This window comes from Belonocnema kinseyi, chromosome 7 (genome assembly GCF_010883055.1).
Source record: "Belonocnema kinseyi isolate 2016_QV_RU_SX_M_011 chromosome 7, B_treatae_v1, whole genome shotgun sequence".
Taxonomy (NCBI): domain Eukaryota; kingdom Metazoa; phylum Arthropoda; class Insecta; order Hymenoptera; family Cynipidae; genus Belonocnema; species Belonocnema kinseyi.
The window spans coordinates 100,335,717-100,358,211 of record NC_046663.1 but is presented as its reverse complement, the minus strand read 5'-3'; the positions used below and the strand labels follow the sequence as shown (position 1 = coordinate 100,358,211).

At 32.5% G+C, this 22,495-nt stretch overlaps 2 protein-coding genes across 3 annotated transcripts in view; both read left to right on the top strand.

The window, feature by feature from the left end:
- Positions 1-2,159, top strand: part of LOC117177235 (juvenile hormone epoxide hydrolase 1-like) — a 9,249-nt gene extending 7,090 nt beyond the window's left edge. For both annotated transcript variants that reach the window (XM_033367807.1, XM_033367808.1), the window contains 3 exons: positions 194-393; positions 1,285-1,519; positions 1,712-2,159. In XM_033367807.1, the coding sequence (XP_033223698.1) occupies positions 194-393; positions 1,285-1,519; positions 1,712-1,985 (709 nt within the window). In that variant the 3' untranslated portion in view covers positions 1,986-2,159. The remainder of the gene's footprint in view (positions 1-193; positions 394-1,284; positions 1,520-1,711) is intronic.
- A 12,005-nt stretch (positions 2,160-14,164) lies between these two features.
- The window catches only part of LOC117177237, a 64,867-nt gene continuing 56,536 nt past the window's right edge, over positions 14,165-22,495 (top strand). Inside the window, exon 1 of the mRNA XM_033367817.1 lies at positions 14,165-14,513. Coding sequence (XP_033223708.1) covers positions 14,446-14,513 — 68 coding nt within the window. The 5' untranslated portion in view covers positions 14,165-14,445. The remainder of the gene's footprint in view (positions 14,514-22,495) is intronic.

Below are 22,495 nucleotides of genomic sequence, written 5' to 3'. Positions count from 1 at the left end.
AGAGATTTTTCAGATTGATCCAGGATTCTCGTGCTATTTAAGTAAATAACACGTTCGTTCCGCAACACTGCTCCGACCCAGGTTGCTGATCAATCTCTCTAGAAATCACCCTAATAATAATATTTAATAATATTTAATAATATTTAGTAATATTTAAATGCTTCTCCAATTTAAGTTTTTTTTCTTTTTTCAGAGTATTTGGCGCCCACTTGAACATGTGCTATCGTAATTCGCCCTCTTCAATATTTTGGACTCTGATTGGTTCATTTATACCATCCCTCGTAATCGAGAAAGAACATGCATCGAAAATGTATCCTTTAAGCCACCATTGGGGTCGTTTGGTTGAAGAAACTGGATATTTTCATATACAGGCAACAAAACCAGACACTATTGGTAATTTTCAATTTTTCACATACAAACTAAACTATTTGAAACATCTAATTTCTTCCTTTTAATTCGAAGAAAAGTCCTCCAAATTTTTAGCATTAAGTAGTATTTGAATATAAAACTTTCAAACTTGCAGCAACAACAAAAACAGCGTTCTGAATACAAAAATCTTCAAAATGAGTAGCATTTAAAATACTAATTTTAAAAAGAGAAGATTTCAAAATTGAACAGTTTTCATTTTTTTTAAACATTCCATTTTTTAATGAAATTAAAACATTTTTAATCAGAAGCTCTTAAACATAAACAATATTAAATAAGACAGTGAAGCTTAAACATTTGAAGATTACCAATATTGAACTCAAAACGTAGGAAAATATTCTGATTAAACTTTGAAAAGAATACAATTATAAATTCGAAAATTTCAAATTGTGCCGCATATCTGACGGGCAGTTACATTACATTCAAAATTAGGCGTTTTTTATTATATACGTGAACAGTGAAAATATTAAAAATAAAGAATCTGAAGCGAACGAATAGATTTTTCTACTAAGAATTCATAGTAGGGTAGAGTGGGGTTAAAAGTGCCGCGGGGAAAAACTGCCACATACGGTAAAAAAAGAAGAAATAATTTGTAGAGCGCGGTCAAAAGTGGTAAAAGTTGACTTTTCATATGACTGAGTCTAAACTAAATGAGATATTTCTTTGGTTTTTCCATTAAAACTTATATAAGTGATTAAAAATCCACATATTATAATATGTGGAAATTTTTCCCGCGTCACTTTTAATCCCACTCTACCCTATTTAAAAAAAGTGAATTAACAATGAAAAAGTACATTTGATATGATTGCAGAATTTCTTTAATTTTTAATAACTCAACTAATATATTTTTATTTTTAGGTTCCGTCCTCTCAGATACTCCAGTGGGATTAGCAGTTTACATTTTAGAAAAATTCAGCACCTGGACGAATTCAGAATACAGATTTCGAGCTGATGGGGGTTTATTGGAAAAATTCAAAATGGATGAGTTGTTGGATAATTTGATGGTTTATTGGGTCACAAATTCGATAATCACTAGTCAGAGACTTTATGCCGAATGTTTCAGCAAAGCCCATATGGCTTTAGGTTTGGATGGGTAATTATCAATTATTTATCTCTATTCAGTCATAATTTTTGTTTAATTCCTGCGTTAAACATTTTTCGAAGATTCTTGAAAATGTATACGATAATTTTTGGACGCTAAAGCTGTTTTGAGTTTTGTTTGAATCTACTTTCATTTCTAAATTTTAATTTGAAAAATTAATTGAAATTTTTGATTGAATTTCAGAATTCCAGTTCAGCCTCCCGTAGGCTGTGCTAATTTCCCGCATGAAATAGCGTACCAGTCAGAATCAATACTTCGGGGCAGATTCCCGAATTTAATACAATTTAATCACTTATCACGCGGTGGTCATTTTGCTGCCTTTGAAGAACCCGAACTTCTTTCAAGTGATGTCTGGACTTTCGTGGAAAAAGTCGAAAATATCATGAAAAAAGCAGAGGCTGAAAGGTTGTCAAAAGCCAAAGAAGAGTCAAAGAAAAACAAGAAAAATAGTGTATAGAGAACTACCAACGGATTTATTTCAAAGAGCTGTGAAAGACATCACACCATTTTTTTAGGAACTTTCTCAACCTCTATTTAATGTTAATGTTATTATCGTGGCCAGTCAAAATGCTGGATTCTTATTAAACTAGTTTTTCATTTTTTTTTAATAATAAATTGCTATTTTCCAAAAGTTTAGTTTTATTTTTTATATGTAAATTTACGTACAAAATTTTATATTCTAAATCTTGTTTATACATCACAAAGTTCTTTTTAATCTGTCAGAGTAAAATATTTTTCTCAGTAAAATGTTGAGCGTTGTGAAGTTGAGTAAATATCAAGGTGGATATGTCCTCGCTAAGAACAATCATAAAAAAAGGATAAGTCTTTTTCTTTTACTGTCGAGGTCTTCACTTTCTTATCAATACTGCCCTGGCGGACCGAAGGGAGCGTATGGAGCCTCTACAAAGTACCCGTAAAGACCCCATTGGGTCCCTCCGGTAAAAAGTTTTAAAAAATATAAGACGTATAACGCCTGTTGACTGCTACTTACAGGCGATGCGTTTGAAGTGTAGCAGTCGACAAGCGTTATAGTTCTTATATATATTTTTAACTTCATACAGCCGCAAAAAAATTATTGCAATTACTCCGTGAATTTCTAATAGAAAATTTGACGTAGAATCCGAATTCTAACAGTTTAAAAGTTGATCTTGCTGATTTTTTTTTAGTTTTTTTAAAAAGGAACCGAATGGGGACCCAATGAGGTCTTTACGGATACTTTGTAGAGGCTCCATTCGGTTCCTTCGGTCCGCCAGGGTATTATGCTCGTATTCTAATTTAAACATGTTTGCATATGCAAGACTTAAATTTTTGCGACGAGACTTACCAGAATAAAGTCAGCTTATGCAAATTACATAATTAATTAATCATTCATACATGAATCGCCTTATCAAGTTGAAAAATAATTATAGACTACTGAGTAGCATTTAGATTTAAAACAAAGTTTAAACTTTGAAATTTACTTTGATTGCATTTTAAAATATTATTTATATACTTTTTTAATTTGCTTATGTTTCTGAAATATAGAAGAAAACAAAAATATGTTATACTCTTGATTCTGACCTACAGCAAGGTTTAATTTTGTACCCCAGGCAGAAACAGGGGTCTGTTTCCTGCACTACCCCAATTTTCCGTAATCCCATTATTTCCACAAAGCCTAAAGTTGGGAAAAGGGAACGCACAACAGCTGCACCCTCACATAACACAGAACGCCCCCGCCAGTTACATTTTGCGTCAGTTCTTTATTCTGGAAAATTTCACTTTTTCGAATAGGTCTTTTTAACTGAGTAACGCCTGGTCTTTTCTCATAAAAAATAGAGAATTGTGCACTAAATTCATTTTTGTTAACTCTGCGGAAGACGAGGGTACCTAGTACAGAGTGGAAGGGATGATTAATACATTTTAGTTTCTTAAATTGATAAATATATGATTTTTATTCAAATTGATCGAACATGTTTTTCAGTGTGGAAACCTTTTTCGTTATAAAATAAATACGTTAGTTCATACAAAAGACATATTACAATCTAGCCAATATTATATTTTTGCTTTCTCTGTCATTCAAACTCAGGAAATCGAAAATGCCTTTAAAAAAATACGTGCGTGTGTGTAACTTTCTTCTGTTTATACCATATCTCTAAAATTATAAAATAGCTATGTTCATGTTCATATCGCTCTAATTAATGCCAATGTATATAGTAGTTTTCTTGCGTTGAAAAATAAAAGAAAATTTTACAGTGCTATGTATCTTATATATATTTGTTCGCATTTTCTAGACATCTTATGATGTAACAATACCGATTTATAATTTTATAAATATATTTTTTATCTTGTTTCTATAAGGGAAAATTGTATTCAATATTGGGAATAGAATTTATAGTACTGTATATGGCGTATTTGTTCACGTCTGCGAGACGCATCGATTGAAGAAACTTTCATGACCTACCAGTACCGTTTTTTAATTTATAAACAAAATTATTAAATTTTTTAATATGAGGAAAAAATTCTGATATTAGAAATATAACAGTACTGTATTTAATGTTAATATTTACGTTTTCAAGTCGCTTCGAATGATTTATTGAGGAACATTTGATGATCTTTCATGATCTGTCATGGTCTGTTCAAAAGAAATTGATAAAATTAAACAAAATTTTTACTTTGTTCATACAAAGAAAATTTGTTTGATATTTGAAGTATAATACTGCTGTAACTTAAAAAGTTGTTTCATGCAAAAAGACACATCCATTGACCAGATGTTACTTTTTGGGTGTAGGTTAGTTGCGCGAATTGCCCTGTCTCGAATCCCTGGATCGAAAAGGTTCTCTAATCATACGGGTTAGTTCCGCTAAGCCAATACCTGTACAAAAATTAAAAAATCTTAACATCATTTGAAATGTGCCTGAGAACGGGGGTATTGAATAATATGTACAGAAGATCACTGGATCTTAACGAGAATTGGGCTGAAAATTGTAGAATATTTAGATGCAATGCTTTCAGTTTAAACCCAAGAATCTGTAAATTGAATAGAAATTTTCCAACAGGGCCGTTTATATTTTTAAAATTAAATTTGAGAAGTTGTAGGGGTGCATTAGATTTGCGTTAAATAATGGATCTCCAAAATTGGATCATTTTTAGAAATATGGAAAAACGAAATTTTGTCTTAGTAAAAGTAGTGGATTAATAAATTCTTAAGTAATACAAACCTGAAAATTTAAAGCTGTTTTCCACAGCATCGCAATAGCATACGAGTATATTATTATTGTTATTATAAATTTGAAATGTCACAGGCTTATACTGCCCAACATGTCGAAGGCATTTTTGGTTAGAGATGGATTTTTATTTGATCATTTTTGCACGGGGCTGTCCCGGTATATATCATCAGTCACGGACGCATTTTTATAATGCAATCAAGTGATCTGATGAGAGCAGTCTGCCCAGACATATTGGACAAAGCCTGGTTTTACCCCATCATTGACGGACTGGGTTGCAGTCAAGTACACGATGGGGGGACCTACAGCTTAGGTGGGTTCCGAACCACCAGAATCTCGGTAAAGGTACATTAAAAAATTTCTAGAGGTACCGGCTCAGGGATCGAACCCCGGACCGCTGAGGTGAAGTCCGAGTGTCTAGCCAACTGAGCTTATTTAGCTTATATTATTTATAAAAACATTTAAGTGTTGAAATGTTGTCACAGGCTTATACTGCCCAACATGTCGAAGGCATTTTTGGTTAGAGATAGATTTTTATTTGATCATTTTTGCACGGGGCTGTCCCGGTATATATCATCAGTCACGATCGCATTTTTGTAATGCAATCAAGTGATCTGATGAAAGCAGTCTGCCTAGACATATTGGACAAAGCCTGGTTTTACCCCATCATTGACGGACTGGGTTGCAGTCAAGTACACGATGGGGGGACCTACAGCTTAAGGTGGGTTCCGAACCACCAGAATCTCGGTCAAGGTACATTGAAAAATTTCCAGAGGTACCGGCTCAGGGATCGAACCCCGGACCTCTGAGGTGAAGTCAGAGGGTCTAACCAACTGAGCCACCGAGGCTCTTTATATTATTATTTATTATTATTATTTTTTATTATTATTATTACACCATGAAGCCATTTCCCTTTCGGGGTAGGCGTGACTCACTCGGTGGAGAAGGGATCAATGTGAGGAAGGGATATAGAATTTTTAGATTGATACAGAATTCTCGTGTCGCTTATTTAAGTAACACGTTCGTTCCGCAACACTGCTCCGACCCAGGTTCCTGATCAATCTCTCTAGCAATCACCCCAAGTAAAGATCCTCACAAAATTGTTATGTGAGTTTCGCCACTTGGGTCCATTATAGTGCCCAAGGTCTTTTGTTTCAGGCGCCATTCACTCTACTGACACTCTTTTTATTAACTATTGTCCGCTATACTTTTCTGTCCTGGCATACTTCTTTAGCTTCTTTTACATCCATGCATTTTTTCATGCAGGCTCTCGTGTTTCGGTGGTTTCTTATGTCTCTTCTAACTAGGGTTTCATTCACACATTCAAACCCTTCTTGCCCGAACCATCTTAACCGATTTATTTCCCATGTATCTACTAGCGTCTCTTCTGCACCACATTCATTGAGAATTATCTCGTTATTCACTTTGCCCATCAGAGTTTTTCCGCATATTATGCGCAAAAATCTCATCTCAATTGCGTTAATTTTACTCTTGTATTTTTCTTGGTAGCTCTATGTCTCCCTACCGTATAGTACAGTCGATACAAATATAGAATTATGTATTGCCATTTTAGCTTTATTTGATGTATTTTTATTTCTGATAAGGGGCCCTGCTCTGCCAATAACCTTCTTACCTTCGTTTATGCATCTATCTAACTCCTCATCTATCTTCCCGTCCCTAATAAATAAGCTACCAAGTATGTTTCATATATTTACGAAACTAATGCTTTTACCACAAAGTGTAGTGCAATTTTTCAACCTTTTTGTTACAACTTTAAGTTCAAACACTGTGATAGGCATTTTTGAATATATATTCTCATAAGCTGTGTACAAGTGTTTACATATTGTATAAAAATGTAAATCTCATGGATAATATTTATCTGAAGTTGGATAAAACGTTGCAAACAATTGACAACTACATTTATCCAACGACGGATAATTTGTATCCGGTTCATAATAAAAATTACCTTCCGCTCCTTAATTTAACAGTTCAGTCTATTCTAAAAGAGACCCCGTCATCGTTGAGCTTCTAATCCTCCTAGTCCGTCACTTGAAGAGTTTTAGCGCAAGTAACCTATGGATTACGACCTACCTATGGGGGATTCGCACAACTACCAGAATTCTGGTTGATTTAACTAGACATTTTTTTAGTGCAACATTTTAAAATTGAAAATAGTGAAATCAATATGGCCGGCCAAAATTGTGGTAAAACCGATTTTGATTAAAAAAGGTCATTCGAGGGTTTTTCGGATCGCTGATTTTAAATCCCAAGTATTATTCTATAATTTCTTATTTTATATAAATATTTAAATTAATAATATTACAATTGTAGTCTGCCATATTGGATCCACTATTTTGGATGATGGCCTACCATAATTGACATATCAGATTCGGATTGGTCATGCGAAATTCTATATATAAAAACATATGTAGCATGTTCAGTGTGAAATCTATAACAACAAAAGCATCCCTTCCAATCTAAAGTTCTACCATATTGAGACAGAATTTCAGAAATGGTCTACTCTGCGGTATTTTAAATTGTGATTAAAATAATTTATTATAGTTCAAAATATATAGGCTTGTTTAAATAATGTTTTAGTAGTTTTAAAAAATGGGACTAGTTATTGTGAAAAACCGTTCACTCCCCTTTGCATGATTTTGTTTAATATTTATGTTTTTAAGTACCGTGATATAAATAAAAAATTATTTCTGCTTTAAATAGCCATAAAAATCCGCATGGGTTCTTTGAAAATTTCAATTACTTATTTCTTAAACACTTCGCAGTTTGAAATGGTTATTTCTCAATCCTTCCCTAGATGGAAATATATTTTCATAATAAATTTAAATACAATAAATAACTTGATCAATTATGTACTGAATTCCAGCTAAAAAGTTGTAGTTTTTGGTGCTATTTTCCACTTCTTTTTAAACAAATTGTTCAAATTCGTAGAAAGTTACATAAAAAATCGATTAGAAACTACCATTTTCGGCTAGAATTGAGATACTTTTACCAAATTTAAAAATTGATTACAAACTTTGACAAAAAATTAGATTCTTCACATAAAATATTGTACTTTGTTGTATTTTATTCCACTTTATTCTTTGTTAAAATAAATGATCTAAAAATAGTTTTTACTAAAGTATTTGTAGAATCTAGATATATTTGAGTAAAAAATAGAAATTTACTTTTTCAAGCTTTTTTAAAGCTTAGATTTAACATTTTAATGAGAATTTTTAAAAATAAGAAATTACAATTTAAGATCAATCAGTTTTTTTTGCTTACTTCTAAATGGGTAAGATTAAAATTGTTGTATTTTCACCGCTAAGGTTAAGATTTTTTCAAGTTTAAAAGTTTTAAATCTTATAAAATTCGTTAAAACTTCCAAATCTTCCATTTTAATTTGTAATTTTTTTATTTTAAATCGTTTGAATGGAAAATAAGTCAATTTAAGGGGCTTTAGCAATAAATATTTCAATCTCGAATCTTTCATGTATCATTTTTAAGTTTACCAATTTTAAAGATTTCTATTGAAAAATGTTGTAATTTCTTATGTTTCAATTTTAAATTGTTTAGTTTAGAATACTTCAAATTTGATCATTTTGATTTTTTCAACTGAATTGGAAATTTGCCTTTTTGGCTACATCTCTAAACTGCACTATCTGGCGCTGTTATATACTTTAAAGAAATGGTAAATTCTATTTTTCATAACAAAATTAGGATAGGTAAACAAAGGAACCATTTTAAAATTTCGAAGTCGAATAAAAATGTGTAAATATTAATAATTTATATTTTATACATGATAGGTTCAACATTTTTTTCTGTTATTGGTTGCATACCTATGAAACACCTCCTCACTTAATTCAATAACTGAAATTTTATTCATAGGGTAGTCGACCTTATAAACGTCCCACAATATTTAAATTGGAATGGGGATCACATATTCAGTGCTTCAATAATTTTAATTCCAAAGAGCATGTCAAGTTTTATCTTTAAAAAATATTCTTCTTGTAAATTATTATTATTATTATTATTTCCAAACCCATAGATAGTGAATTGAAATATCTAGAATCTAACCAATTTCTCTCTACAATAAACAAATAATAACGACCAGTGGCGGGTTTAAGGAAAAGGGCACAGTACGCAAAAGCTTCCAAGGGACCCCTATACTATAGGGGTCCCTTGGAAGCTTTTAGAACCTATAGGAGCCTATAGGAGCAAGTGTTTCAAAACCGGGGGTCCTTGAGAGTACATTTGGCGCATTATCAAAGTCAGGTGTTAAATCCGCCATTGATAACGACACATAACTACAATATACATATATCTATAAGGTATGTTATATTTTTCAAATTTACTAAACGAGGTAAAAACTCTTCTATGCCAAAATTCAAAATTTGACTTTTCAGAAATCACTAAAGCTATTATTTTTTGTTTGTAAAGTATAATCACACAAACGTTGATTTTAAACTATAGAAAAATTCATTTTATTGCCGGAAAACTCATTTAATTACAGTGAAACTCTGAAACTGGGCCGATTTTGGGGCTGACCTTGGTGGGGAATTGCCCAGACAGAGAGGCGTTGCGTAGAAAACGCTTTTGCTTTTTCATGCCTGAACGACCACCGCTCACCTTACTCCTACTTGCGGAGCTGCGTCCATTCTTGAAAGAACTCTATCAGGGGGCCCTATGTCTAGGGTTCACTGTATTATCAATCCTTTCCCAGAGTTATAAATTGTTCTACTTTCATGAGTCACTATACCTACAAAAATGCCTTCATGTGGTAAGATTTACTCACCATATTGGGTATGGTTACCATGTCAAATTTAATTATCTTATTTTTTCGGGACGCGAAAAAATCAACTTTATCCACATAAAAATTACCGGAAACAAAAATTTACTTCTGTCTTTGTCTGTGTTATTTTATTTAACGGAGAGCGCAGTAGACACGTCGGTAATCACTCTCTAAATCTGAATTAGTTAAAATTCACTGATTAGCAGTGAAATTTTAGTGATTCAAATAGCTAGAAATGGGTCAATGACAATCAGTGTAAGGTTACTTATTGATTCAGTAAAATAACCACTTTTGAGGGTTGGCAGAATCGCACCATGTCAATTTAGCAATCATTATAAAATAATATTTTTGTACATTCACTCAAAGAATCATAGCAAAAACTTAAAAACCCATAAATATCATCAAATATTAAAAAAAGTGAAAACTTTCGATGTCATGTACACACCCGTTAAGTAAGTATATCTTATACGAGTTAAGTCCGGCTCCACCAACCTCTGTTAAATCATTGGTTAACTGACAGCGGTCCCGGTTATCTAACAAGATAGTCGTTTCGAAATAACTCCTATTTTACTTTTAACCATTCACGTGATTGGCTACTTGTCGGTCGAGTGAAAAGCAAAGCAATATGGCCGTAAGCTCCAAATCCAAATAAGGTTCACTGCACGCTCGTGTCCACACTAACCTAAAAAAAGTGAATTTGTATGTGTTTTTGTTGCCGTTATATTTCTGTTCTATTCGTGTTATCTGTGATAAGATAGAAAAAAATAAAGTGAGATCGCCTAATTTTCTACCTAATACTCCTTCTATTTGATTCAGGAAATAATTTACACAAGCTTTTCTTACGCGAAATCTCCTTTGAAAATCAACGTCGTCGAAATTATCAAACAAATTCACTTTTTCTTTGAAAATTCGCGGCCTTCTGTGGATAAATTAAAAAATGTCTTCTTCCACTTCGTCATCAGACAACCCCAGAACTTCTTCCAAAACTCCATATTTCACAACGACACTGCACTTTTTAGGTTAAAGGGCGATTAAATTGCCTTAACCGACCAATTTTGACCGGTTAGATATAACGGTGGTTAATGCGAGTAAACCGACTGTTAAAAAGTGGTGGAACGCGTAACTAGCTTTAATCGAGGATTAAATTTTTAAGCGAGGTTGGTGAAACCGGCCCATAGAGTATATTTTTGCCACAGTTCATTCTGCAGGCTTACATCCCGAAAATTAAAAAATGTATTTCATTAAGGAATTCTTCTTGCTACGTAAGTAAAAGAGTAACAACAACGCTTAACTGAAAGATTCAGAGGTTATGCTTCACATGATTTACTCTGATGTTACTGAACTGATCAGTGAATAAGTGCGAAATCACTGATCAATCAGTGAAATGTCTAACTAATATTTCAATCAGTGAAATTTTCACTGATTCATATTTAGAAAGCACATATTCCTTTAATTTCAAGATTGGACTGTCATGTACAAACCCGCTAAGTAAGTACTTCCTATACGTGTTAAGGCCATGTAATGAGTGGGTCGCGTGTCCAGATTCCTACCTTACCCTCACTTTTTTTATTTCCCAACTTATTTTCATACGAAGGGCCACATCAAGTTGAAAATGTGGAATAGTAATTAAAAAGCACTAAGAAAGGTGGGCCTGCTCCTAAACTTCAATAATCATGAAAAAAGCAAAAAAATTATTTACAACGAATAACTTTTTTTATAATTATACAAATTTAGGACCAGACCCACCATTCTTAGTGCTTCTTATTTAGTATCCTAAATTTTCAACTCGATGTGGCGTTTCATGTGATAATAAGTTGAAAAATAAAAAAAGTGGTGGTAAGGTAGAAATTTGGTCACGTAACCCACTCATCACATGGTCTTAAGAGTATATTTATCCCTTACTTAATTTAGCAGACTTACAGTCCGAAAATTAAAAAATGTATTTCATTAATACAATAAAAATCTGTAATCTGAATTAAATATTCTGTCTATTTTATGTTACTTCAACTCAAATTTATATACTTTTGTCAAATGTGTTAAGTCAATAAAACTAAAACATAAGATCATTGTTCCCTTCTTTAGACAGAAAAAAGCCGTTAACCAATTTTATTCAAGGGCATCTAATTTTTAATCTTTGGAAATGTTCCAAAATTGTAATATTCCATAATTTTAATATTGAAAATATATAACCGCCAAATATAGTCGTGAAATTGCAACGCGCGACGTGCATGCGCTCGGCCAGTTTTATCTGACATATAGGAACAAACCCTAAAACAAAATTGTTATAACGTCATATTTTACACGTCTGTTTATTAATATTTGCATAAGATGCACATAGATTCGAATAAACTATTTTTTACAATTACGCGTAATAAAAAAATTCCGTTACAATTTTGACATTTTGAATGACATAACCTAAATCAAGTGAAGAGAGTTACGTTTTGGCAGCATATAAACAGAAGGAAAATCATGAAATTATTTTATTTCATTTTGCTGGGGTCCCCGATATTAATAAAAAATAGTATATTGTGCTTCGAGTGAGAGAAGTAGGCGATTCCAATCGAGTATGAAGTTTGTTCCAAGTAAGACCAAATAATGTTGTAAAAACATTTCATGTTTGAAATACGTCTTTAAAACGTATCTGGCACATTGAATGTTTAAGAAACGTGATTTGGACTAACTCATGACGTTTTTGAGGCGTGCTGATGATGTTCTTCAACGATTGTGCCCACTCTCTCTAAATCTGAATTAGTGAAATTTTACTAATTGATAGTGAAATTTCACTTATTCAATTAGTAAGAAGTCGGTCACTAACGATTAGTAGAAAACTACTAATTTGATTAGTGGACATTTTGTACTAATGTAATTAGTAAAATCCCACTAAGGAATTAGTAAAATTCCACTGACGAATTAGTATAATTCCACTAAACAATTAGTATAATTCCACTAAGCAATTAGTAAAATTCTCCTAAGCAATGAGTAGTCCTAGCCGTTGTAGTGTTGTAGTAAAAAGTTTTTGTGGATCTGAACCATGCGACCATTGCCTTGAATAAACTACGAATCTATCGCCTGACCCTTTACGCAGATAACACCAAAATAAATTCTTTCCTTCATACACTTATTTACCACATTTCAACATTTTGATACCTTCGGCACAGCTTCACTTCGCTTCTGATACGACGCATAACCCAGCATAACCTCAAATGGCGTGGCATCGCTTGGCGCCATGGACTGGCGCGAAACTGCATAATGCCATCTAAAGAAATGACTTCTGATTGGTCGAACTCACCACCGTTCACTAATTCGTTAGTCATCGCGCTCGGTTACTATTGAATTAGTAAAACGAAGTTATTAAATAATAGTGAACCGTGTTTACTAATTGATATTAGTAAAATTTTTACTAATTTGATAGTAAAATACTTACTATTTTAAAAGTAAAACCTCAAAATATCACTATTTTGTTAGTAAACCATACATTTACTAATTGAAATAGTGAAATTTTAACTAATTCAGATTTGGAGAGCTGGGTAAGAGCTGTAGTTGGAATGTGTGAATGAGGCCCTTATTCGAAAGGATGTAAAAACCCATAGAAACACAGGAGCTTGAATGAGGAAATGCATGGACATAAAGGAAGGTAAAGGGGTATGCCAGGAAAAAAAGTGCGGCGAAAAATTATTTATAAGAAATGCATGATGAAGAGTGTGCGTAGAGTGGTTGACGCCTGAAATGAACGAAACATTGGATACTGATGAGTGCCAGCGGAGAGCTTTCCATAATGACTTTGTGAAGCATTCCATCTGGGGTGCTTGTCAGAGAGATTGATCAGCCACCTGGGTCAGAGTAGTATTACGGAACGAACGTGTTATTTAAAGAAACAACACGAGAATTCTTGATTAATCTAAAGATCTATACCCATTCCCCCATATACCCCCTCGTACAATTCCCTTGCATACTTTTCTCATATGAACTCCCCGATATCCGGCTAGAACTGAGTAAGGTACGTTTACACCGAAACGGACTTGTCTTAATGGTATAACATTAATAACAATAATAATAATAATAATAATCAGTTGGTTAGACACTCGGACTTCACCTCAGAGGTCGGGGGTTCGATCCTTGAGCCGGTACTTCTAGAAATTTTTCAATGTACCTTTACTGAGGTTCTGGTGGTTCGGAACCCACCTTAAGCTGTAGGTCCCCTCATCGTGTACTTGACTGCAACCCAGTCCGTCAATGATGGGGTAAAAACCGGGCTTTGGCCAATATGCCTGGGCAGACTGCTCTCATCAGATCACTTGATTGAATTATAAAATGCGTCCGTTACTTATGATATATACCGGAACACCCCCGTGCAAAATGATCAAATAAAAATCCAACTCTAACCAAAAATGCCTTCGAGACGTTAGGCAGTATATGCCTGTGACAACATTTCAACACAGAAATGTTTTTTATAATAATAATAATAATAATAATAATCGAGAATCCTAAAAAAGTTAAAAATTTGTTGGCGAGTTCGACGATTCACGGAAAAGTGCAAGCAACTGAGCCTAAAGCCGCATATGGTTGTACCTACATAGAACGATGCTCGTTCCTCGTGGGTCGTGGGAGAATCGCTCATTGTCAGTCGAGCTTTGGCCGCCGAAGTGGAAGGTATAGGATTGTGTGGAGTGTTGTTTCTTGCCAAATAAAAGGGCACGATGATCTCGGCATAGAAACCGGTTTGTGACACAAGTCATCGTGATTTCACAAACGTCATACACTAAACATCACATCCACGAGTCAAATGCGAAACCATCGATGTTACTTCGGTCAAGTGATCGTTATGTGGAAGAAATAATGTTGCGCGAAAGGTTTCGCGAAATTGCTAGATAACGGTGGTGCAGCCTCTTCAAAGTTCTTACTGTTTTTTACTCAAAGTTACCAAAATGAAAGATTCAACGATTATCACCTACGCGGATGTTTACCTCGAAGAGATCCCTAGCACTTCTGATAGGTAGGTGTCAATTTCCTTACTATACTCTTAATTTTGTTTTCATCGACACAGAAAATCTATCTGACAGCTCTTAATTATCACTTCACGTTATGTACAAATGTTTTGTATTAGTTTTTTGCATCCATAGGCAATTTAAAATTATAGTTTTTTTTTGTAATAGTCAGCGATTTCTATTTGGCATAATTTTGTTATTCTAGTTGATTAAAAACCAAAGTAATATGATTTTTGTGTTTTAAGATAATTTACTTCATTTCTTATTATGAAATATGTTAAATATTTGCAAACATTCTTATATTACTGAATACTTTTGAAACTATGATGGAGAAAACATTACGGTTTCATTTCTAATGATCATTAATAGTCTTCGAATTGCTCTAAGGTATTTTTACTTCAGTCTTCCTTCCTTTTGCGGTCTTCTTCCACACATTATCGTAAACACGGTGCAGTAAATATGAAGATAAAAAATATTTTCGACCATTTATTTAACATACATCATAAATAGGTCGATCATTTTAAAAACAAGAACCATATGAATATCTCTTCAAATAATTTTTCTTGTTTATTGACACAGTTATTCATTTTACTATGAGATGTGATCAAAGGTTGTAGATGTAATACTGGAAAATAGTCTTTAATTCATACATTTTTAGATACGATAAGCTTGTTTGATGAAAAGCTGCTTTTGGCGCTAGGAGATGCATAGTTTTGAATCTATAATGGTGATTTTCTACATATTTTCTTTGCACTTTGAAATTTTTTTAACCTAAGAACTTTTTTATATGTAGAATATGGGCTTTACAATTTAGGAAATGCAAGAGCCGACAGTAAATTACGTTTTTGTACGTTTTAACAGATCACTTTTTGCATTAAAACTGGTTTATTTTTATTCAGCCCCCCCCCCCCATACACCAGGTGCAAGTGTTTATTATTTTCAAAAATTTAAAAACAGTTTTTTAGTCGCTATCGAATGACGAATTTTAAAACTCATAAAATTTGTAGTTCAAATATTATGAGCTGGAAATTCGTATTTCGATGCGACTAAAAAACTACTCTGGAATGATTTACTCGGAATTGGTTAACTTTTTCTGTTCAAAATCATTTTCTTCCAATGTAGGATCTAAATAGCTTGGCAGTAAGTTTTTATTTTCTGTTTAAACTGATAATTGCTCTTTTTATCGTGATCCGCAACCGAGCCTGATCTAATTTTAGGCTCTTGTCACTTTGAAGTTGTAAACTTCTACATTCTATTCCTCGGAAATGAGTAATTTTTGTTTTATCATATTTATTTTGGCCTCAATTTAAGAACACTTCAGCTTGGGAGTAAACTTTTGTTTCATCTTTAAATGGCAGTTTCATTATTATGAAATGTACATAAAACTGGAACTTTAGTACCTAAATGTATAATTAATCAAGTGCTACACATTGTTTGCGACCTGCATGGGATGAAAAATGTCAATTTTTGGTAGAAATATCAAGAAGTTACGATTTCTTAGGCTAATTTTCTTTTCGTTTACGAACTTTTGGAAATTTAATAATTTTGTTAGTATATGTGGAACCGATGAAAATTAAAAGCAATAATTTTAAATTGCCTAATCTAAAACACAAAAGCTGAAATAAAAAATCTGTCAAAGTTTTTCTATATAACTCTAATTAAGACAAGACCTACATGATGGTTTCAATATTTTTGAATAATTTGTTTACTACAAATAAAAGTAATTTTTCGACTTTTTATGGCTTTTATCTTAAACTTAATTATTGGATTTATATATTTTTTAACTAAAAAAGCGGTTTGGATCACCTTATTAATAATCGTATTAGGGATTTTCTAATTTTCATAAGTTTTTAGATATCAAGAAATTAAAAGAAAACTTTTCCTCTCCTATTAAGAGGGAGGTATAATATGTAAGGACTTGTAAACAGAAGAAGATTATGAAGGACGGATTTCATGTACACAGAAAAAATAGCATTGAAGTGAGAGAATATTGGTCTCAATACGGATAATGCTAAGGATGATTTCTTAATACAATAAAATATTGTATCGTCCGTATTCTTACCAATATTTTCTTGATTTAAGGGACACCACTCTAGCAACAGAAGAAAATCCTAACTTTGACGATTTATTTTGGGACTATGAAAATAGTGATAGGATTTCTTTTTAAAAGGTTTAGTTAACACATATTGAAGTATGAGAAATAAATTTTATTATCATTTTCATACAAAATGACGGCGACAGAGTCCATCTTGAAAATCGTCTTTTTTAAACGCCTTTATGGAAGGACGGTTTTCTCGTAAATTATAAGACCTGGAACGAAAAACAAAAAAAAATTATGATCTATATACTATTGGCTATAGGACTACGTAGGGTTTTTTTAAATCAAGTTTTGTAGAAATGCTGCACAGAAAATCGCCGATCCTCCATTGTACACTGAAATCGGTGTTCAAGGGAGTTGCAACAAATTTGAGCCACATAGGTTCATTCGGAGAATCTAGGGGAAAAGAGTCATTTAGACACTGTTTTTTCTCATCCAGAGCAACGTGAAGTGTCGTCTACAAATTGTCAGTCACCTGTCAAGATGATTTTGTCGGGTGTTAATTGGGTGAAATAGATGTTCATAAGCAGGTAAGTTATAATAATAATTACCTAACTTTTAAAATCCTCCCATTTACCAGTGACTATTAGTGTCTTTGAATAAAAATTCTACTTGGCGTGATATAATATCCAAACCTTAGGTTAGTCAAAACCTACATGATATTCAAACTACCAAAGCCGGGATGTAAAAACTAAGTCGTGACCGTCTGCATCTTAATTGATGCCTATTCGTTCGAAAAAAGTTCCTCTAGATTTTCTGTATTCAAAAGAGTGAAGTTAGATGGTGGTTGAAGTGAAAATACCTAACTGTCGTGAAGACGGTCATGACTTTTTCTACACATCCCGGCTTTAGTTTAATTATCGACGGCCATGACTAACCTAACATTTGGAAGTTGTATTAGGAAGTTATCATTTTATTCTAAGTGACTAGTACACACTGTTAAATGAAATAAAGTTGAAAATTAGGCAAATATTATTTCAATTAGTTTCCTTATTAACAATTATTCAGTCTAATATCGCAATGTGAATAGTTGCTTTGACAGGCGTTCAGGTTATGCACAGCGCGGTTCAGCACTCCACAACTCTCGGCATTGAGCTAAAATTCAGTCTCCAAATTATACTTTCCCCTAGATGCTAAGATGCGCACCTACGTTCAGAGGAATACATTTGAGACTTGAAAATTGGTTCAAATGCTGATTGGGAGACCAATGAAATTTGAGCTGCAACAAATTTAACACCAGCGTTTTTCTGTGTGCACTTTTGAAGAAATGATTCGATTTTTTACCAAAAAAAATAAGCAGTACATTGTTTATAAAAAAAGGTGTACATTAAATCAAAAGAGGCTGCGTACTTCGATAGAGAATGTAATTGTGAAGCTACTATCAAAATTATATCCAGTTCAAGATACTATCCAGTTTGCAAACATTGTTTTCAAGAAAAACGCGAAAGTTTCACGAGCACTTTAATCCTTGAAATTTGGTTTAACTCTAATCTGCGATTTCTAAACCCTATATAGGACAAACTGCATATTTTTTTATGATCCGAAAGTATTGTTTAAACCAAAAAAATCGATTTTTTCCAAAATCCTAAAGTGGTGTTGCCTCTGAACGCAAATTTTTATCCGTGATCGATGATAAAGAATAAAGATATTGTTTACATTTTCATGCTTAACGATCATGAACTCTATAAAGATTACAATATTTTCGGTGATTAAAACTCATATAATTATAAACACTATATTCTTGCAGGCGCACGGAGAAAATTTGGTTAGGAAACTTTATCGAACTTTTAAGTATAATTGGGATATATGGACCAAAAGGAGAATTTTTGACATTATTGTAATAATTTGTGTCTAATAAATAATAATTTGTGTCTAATAAATAATAAATGTACAGTAAAGATTTTTAAACGTAATCATTAATGCACATGATGTAATTATTGAAAACTATTTGTCACACATTCAGGAAAAATTAGATAAAGTTCCATGCTTGTTAAGTAATGTCTGCAAATGTAAAATCAAGCAAATTTTAAATTATGCAACCACAATAATTCCCTCAAAATCGGTTAAAGAATGATAAATTTCGGTTATTCTTTTTCTTTCTAAGTAAAAAATGAATTATTTACATAAAGGTTTGGTACAGTTTTAAATGGATTCTAGAGAAAAATTAATTTTGGTTATGTTATAATCTCCTGCATATTTTATGAAAGTTTGTGCACTGTGAGCGACCTTTTCATTTTTGCTACGTTAGACTTTATTTGACAGTTTGATAAACCGATAGACATGCACTATCTTCCATCGCCTCCCTAATCTTTCACGACGTTGAAGTTTGCCACATATATGGATTTGAAAGTTGTGTAATTAATTTAAAAAAAAACTAAGAGTCCTATAAAAAAAGTAGAAATACCTTTAAATTCGTCTCGGAAATATCTCAGGATGCGTTTTTTGTTTTATTGTTTAGACAATTTGTCAAACAATTAGCGCATTTGTTGATCAGCGTACTGTTGCTCCGTGACCGTAGATATGGATTTGAAAGTTGTGTAATTACTAAAAAAATAAAACTAAGAGTCATATCAAAAAAGTAAAAACACGTAAAAACTACGGGCACGGAGCAACAGTGCGTTGAACAAAAAATGCGCTAATTAAAAAAAATGGGTTTAAAAGAAAACAAAAAAATGCACACCTAGATATTTTCGAGAGGAATGCAATGGTGCACTTGGTTTTTCGACCCGATACTTTGTTTATAACAATTTCCGAAAGATAACAAATGGCGTAATTGTTTGAAAAAAATTTTAACAAAAAATGCACACAGAGATATTTCCGAGACGAATCCAGAGGTATTTCTACTTTTTTTTATATGACTCTTAGTTTTTTTAAAATTAATTACACAACTTTCAAATCCATATCTGTGGAAAACTTCAACATCTTAATCTTTCAGGATCGTATGCAAGTACTGAGCACCTCGAAGATATTCACCATTTTTCTAATTTGGAAAAAGTTGTTGAATTTTAAAATTACTTACAGTTCTCATTGTCGTTTAGTATTTATTAATAAATATTATTTTGTAAAATTGCAAAATAAAATAAGATTTCATTAAAGTAGGAAATTAAAAATTTAATTACCATGAATCGAAGTTGACGCCCCTGACGTAGGCATCAGTGCTGCCATTTTAGTGTTTTTTTTGTCATGTTAGAGGTATTCCTACTACATTTTTAGCTTTTTCTTCCGTTAAGTGGGATGAAAAAGTTTTTTTCCGCGTATTTAGTAGGAAAACTGGGTTTAATGAATTATAATGAGGAAATTTATTATTTATAAGAAATGAAAAACATTGTTCAGTAAAATAAATTCTTTACATTTCCAAAACCTTATAGGGTGAGTGATCCAGTGGCTGAACAGTCACCAGTGAATGAACACTAATGCGAAAAATATATAAATATAACCTTTCAAAGTTAAAGTCTTTATAAATTTCTATATATTTGAAATCTTAAAGAAATTTTGAAGAGTTTAATATACAATTCATTGCAGTAAATTCTTGTAAATAATTAAAAAAATTTCTTGAATGTGAAGTATCATCGATTATAGTGAGTGATGGTGAGAAAGTCGTCGACCACTATTAGGTACGTGCCTAAGCAACTCCTTGTTTACACTGCTTTCACAAAAAAATGCTTGACCTTTTCTGCATCAAAGTTATGCTGTTATAGTTGTAAGATATTATTATTCAATTTCCCTCAAGGTTTTTTCACAAAAAGTACGTTTTTTTATTAATAAATGAGTGTTCACGTACTGGACCTTTAAATTGCCCGTGTTGCAGTGAACGTACGCTGTGTTCATTTATTGGAGCAAAACTGTCACCCCGCAGGTCCAGTGAATGAACAGCCGGTGATGGAGACCTGGATGTTGTTTCGTTATACATATGAATAAGTTTGTTTCAATTAATGTGACCATAAATATCGAAGCTATAAATATAAATATAAACTATAAATAGTTATAGTTTAAATGTATATTTTTGTGGTTAGAACATCAAAAAAGTACGCACGAACTACATTAAAGATAAGGCAACTTTGAGGTTAGAAATTTAATGCTTTTTTTGCATTTAGAAAACGTTGTTTAACTACAAAAACATTAATTCGTGCTAGGTACTAATGCGTACTAGTCAATATATATTTATAAATCCTTCAAAAATTTCCATTTTTACAACACTGTGATTTATATTTGTATTTACTAATTTAACCTAAAGCAACATAGTAAGGTGTTGTATTACAAATGTTATGTGTCCTAAAAATCGCAGTTTTCTATTTTAGTCACTAGATAAGAGTTATCTATTTTTAAACAAAAAGTTGTATTTTTGTAAGGTTAAAAGAATTGATAGAAATGCTTTAAAAATACATATTGCAATAAAAAATTAGGAAAAGTTAACCTAGTTCGGTGTTCAACTTTTCTATTCTCTACTTTCTTTATGTCTAAATGTCTTGTGGTTTTTATTGAAATACTATATTTAATGAATTTCGCAACGCTTTCTAATATTTTACATGATTTAATTGCTCATTTTGTAATGTACCTATGTAATTTTATACCTAAATCCTAATTCTAATTTGTAGTGATTATAGTGTTCATTCACTGGTGTTCTACTGTTCATTCATTGGCTCTCAGTGTTCAATCACTGGTGTTTTCGTTAATTTTGCACTATTTAGTTTTTTTTTATAAAGCTTTTCGGTAAAAACAAAATTTATTTATCGGATTATGAAATTTGAACACTCACCCTATCCTTGTGATCATCATTTTTTCGTCAATTTTTAAAACTATTATAGATATCGAAAAGAAATTTCAGCATCTATTGGCAATATGTGCGCGAACTTCTCAGTAAAATACGTAATAATCAGTTGGATGGATAAGGCTGCAGAGGTGAGCATAGGTAAAAAATTAAATTTTTGACAATTACTCAACAATTATAAATTTTTTATTCAATAGAATAAAATATATTTCTGTAAAATCTTACATAAACTGTAGTATCGGCGAAGACCAATGAATCTAGCCACTCCTTCGATTTAGAATTTAAATGGTAAAATCAAAATTTTATTTGAATAATACGGTACCATTTAATTGAATTGAAAAATTAATCAATTTAATTCATTATTAGCAAATTATGTAAGTTTCACCATTAAAACAGTTTCAATTCTGATGATACACAATACAAATTTCTTCAATTTGGAAGGTGTAGAGTTGAAAATTTAAGTTTAGAACTTCAAAACTATCCAGCATTTTTATTTATACATTTTTAATATTGTAGCAGAGAGAAACTCGAGGGGCTGGTCACTCAGAAATCAGGGAGTCAGACTATCAATGACTGCCACCGGAATAACGAAGATTTCTTGGAGACCTCCCTCGGGCTAACTTCAGATTTCTTGTGACTTACCACGAGACTCCCTCGAAAAGTTACCTGCGCGGTACTCGAAACAGATCTCCCGAGTGTTTCCGACTGACTAACTGCGGGACTAACAACTAACCAAGGAACAACGCAATAGAATTTAGAGATTCCTACTGTCCTCCACAGGGTCTTTCTTAAGTCCGGGAGTCAACTGAAATCTCAGTGACCAGCCCCTCAGAGAAACTCTCATTGTAGAGTGTTTAATTGTGAGTGGGGTAATGGGGGGGGGGCAGCGCCAACCAGTGGGGCAGAGGTGATTTTCCTTATAGCATGGCTATTATTTGACAATTTTATTTTTACTTTGCATAAAATAAATCTATTTGATCAGAGAGAGAGTGTTACTTACTAAAATCTTGAAAATGGACGTTGCAAATAACAGAAAAAAGTTTGAGAGTAGGAAAAAAAGTTTTCTGTGCATTTGTTGACCTGGAAAAAGCTTTTGACAAGGTAGATAGAAGTAAACTTTGGGA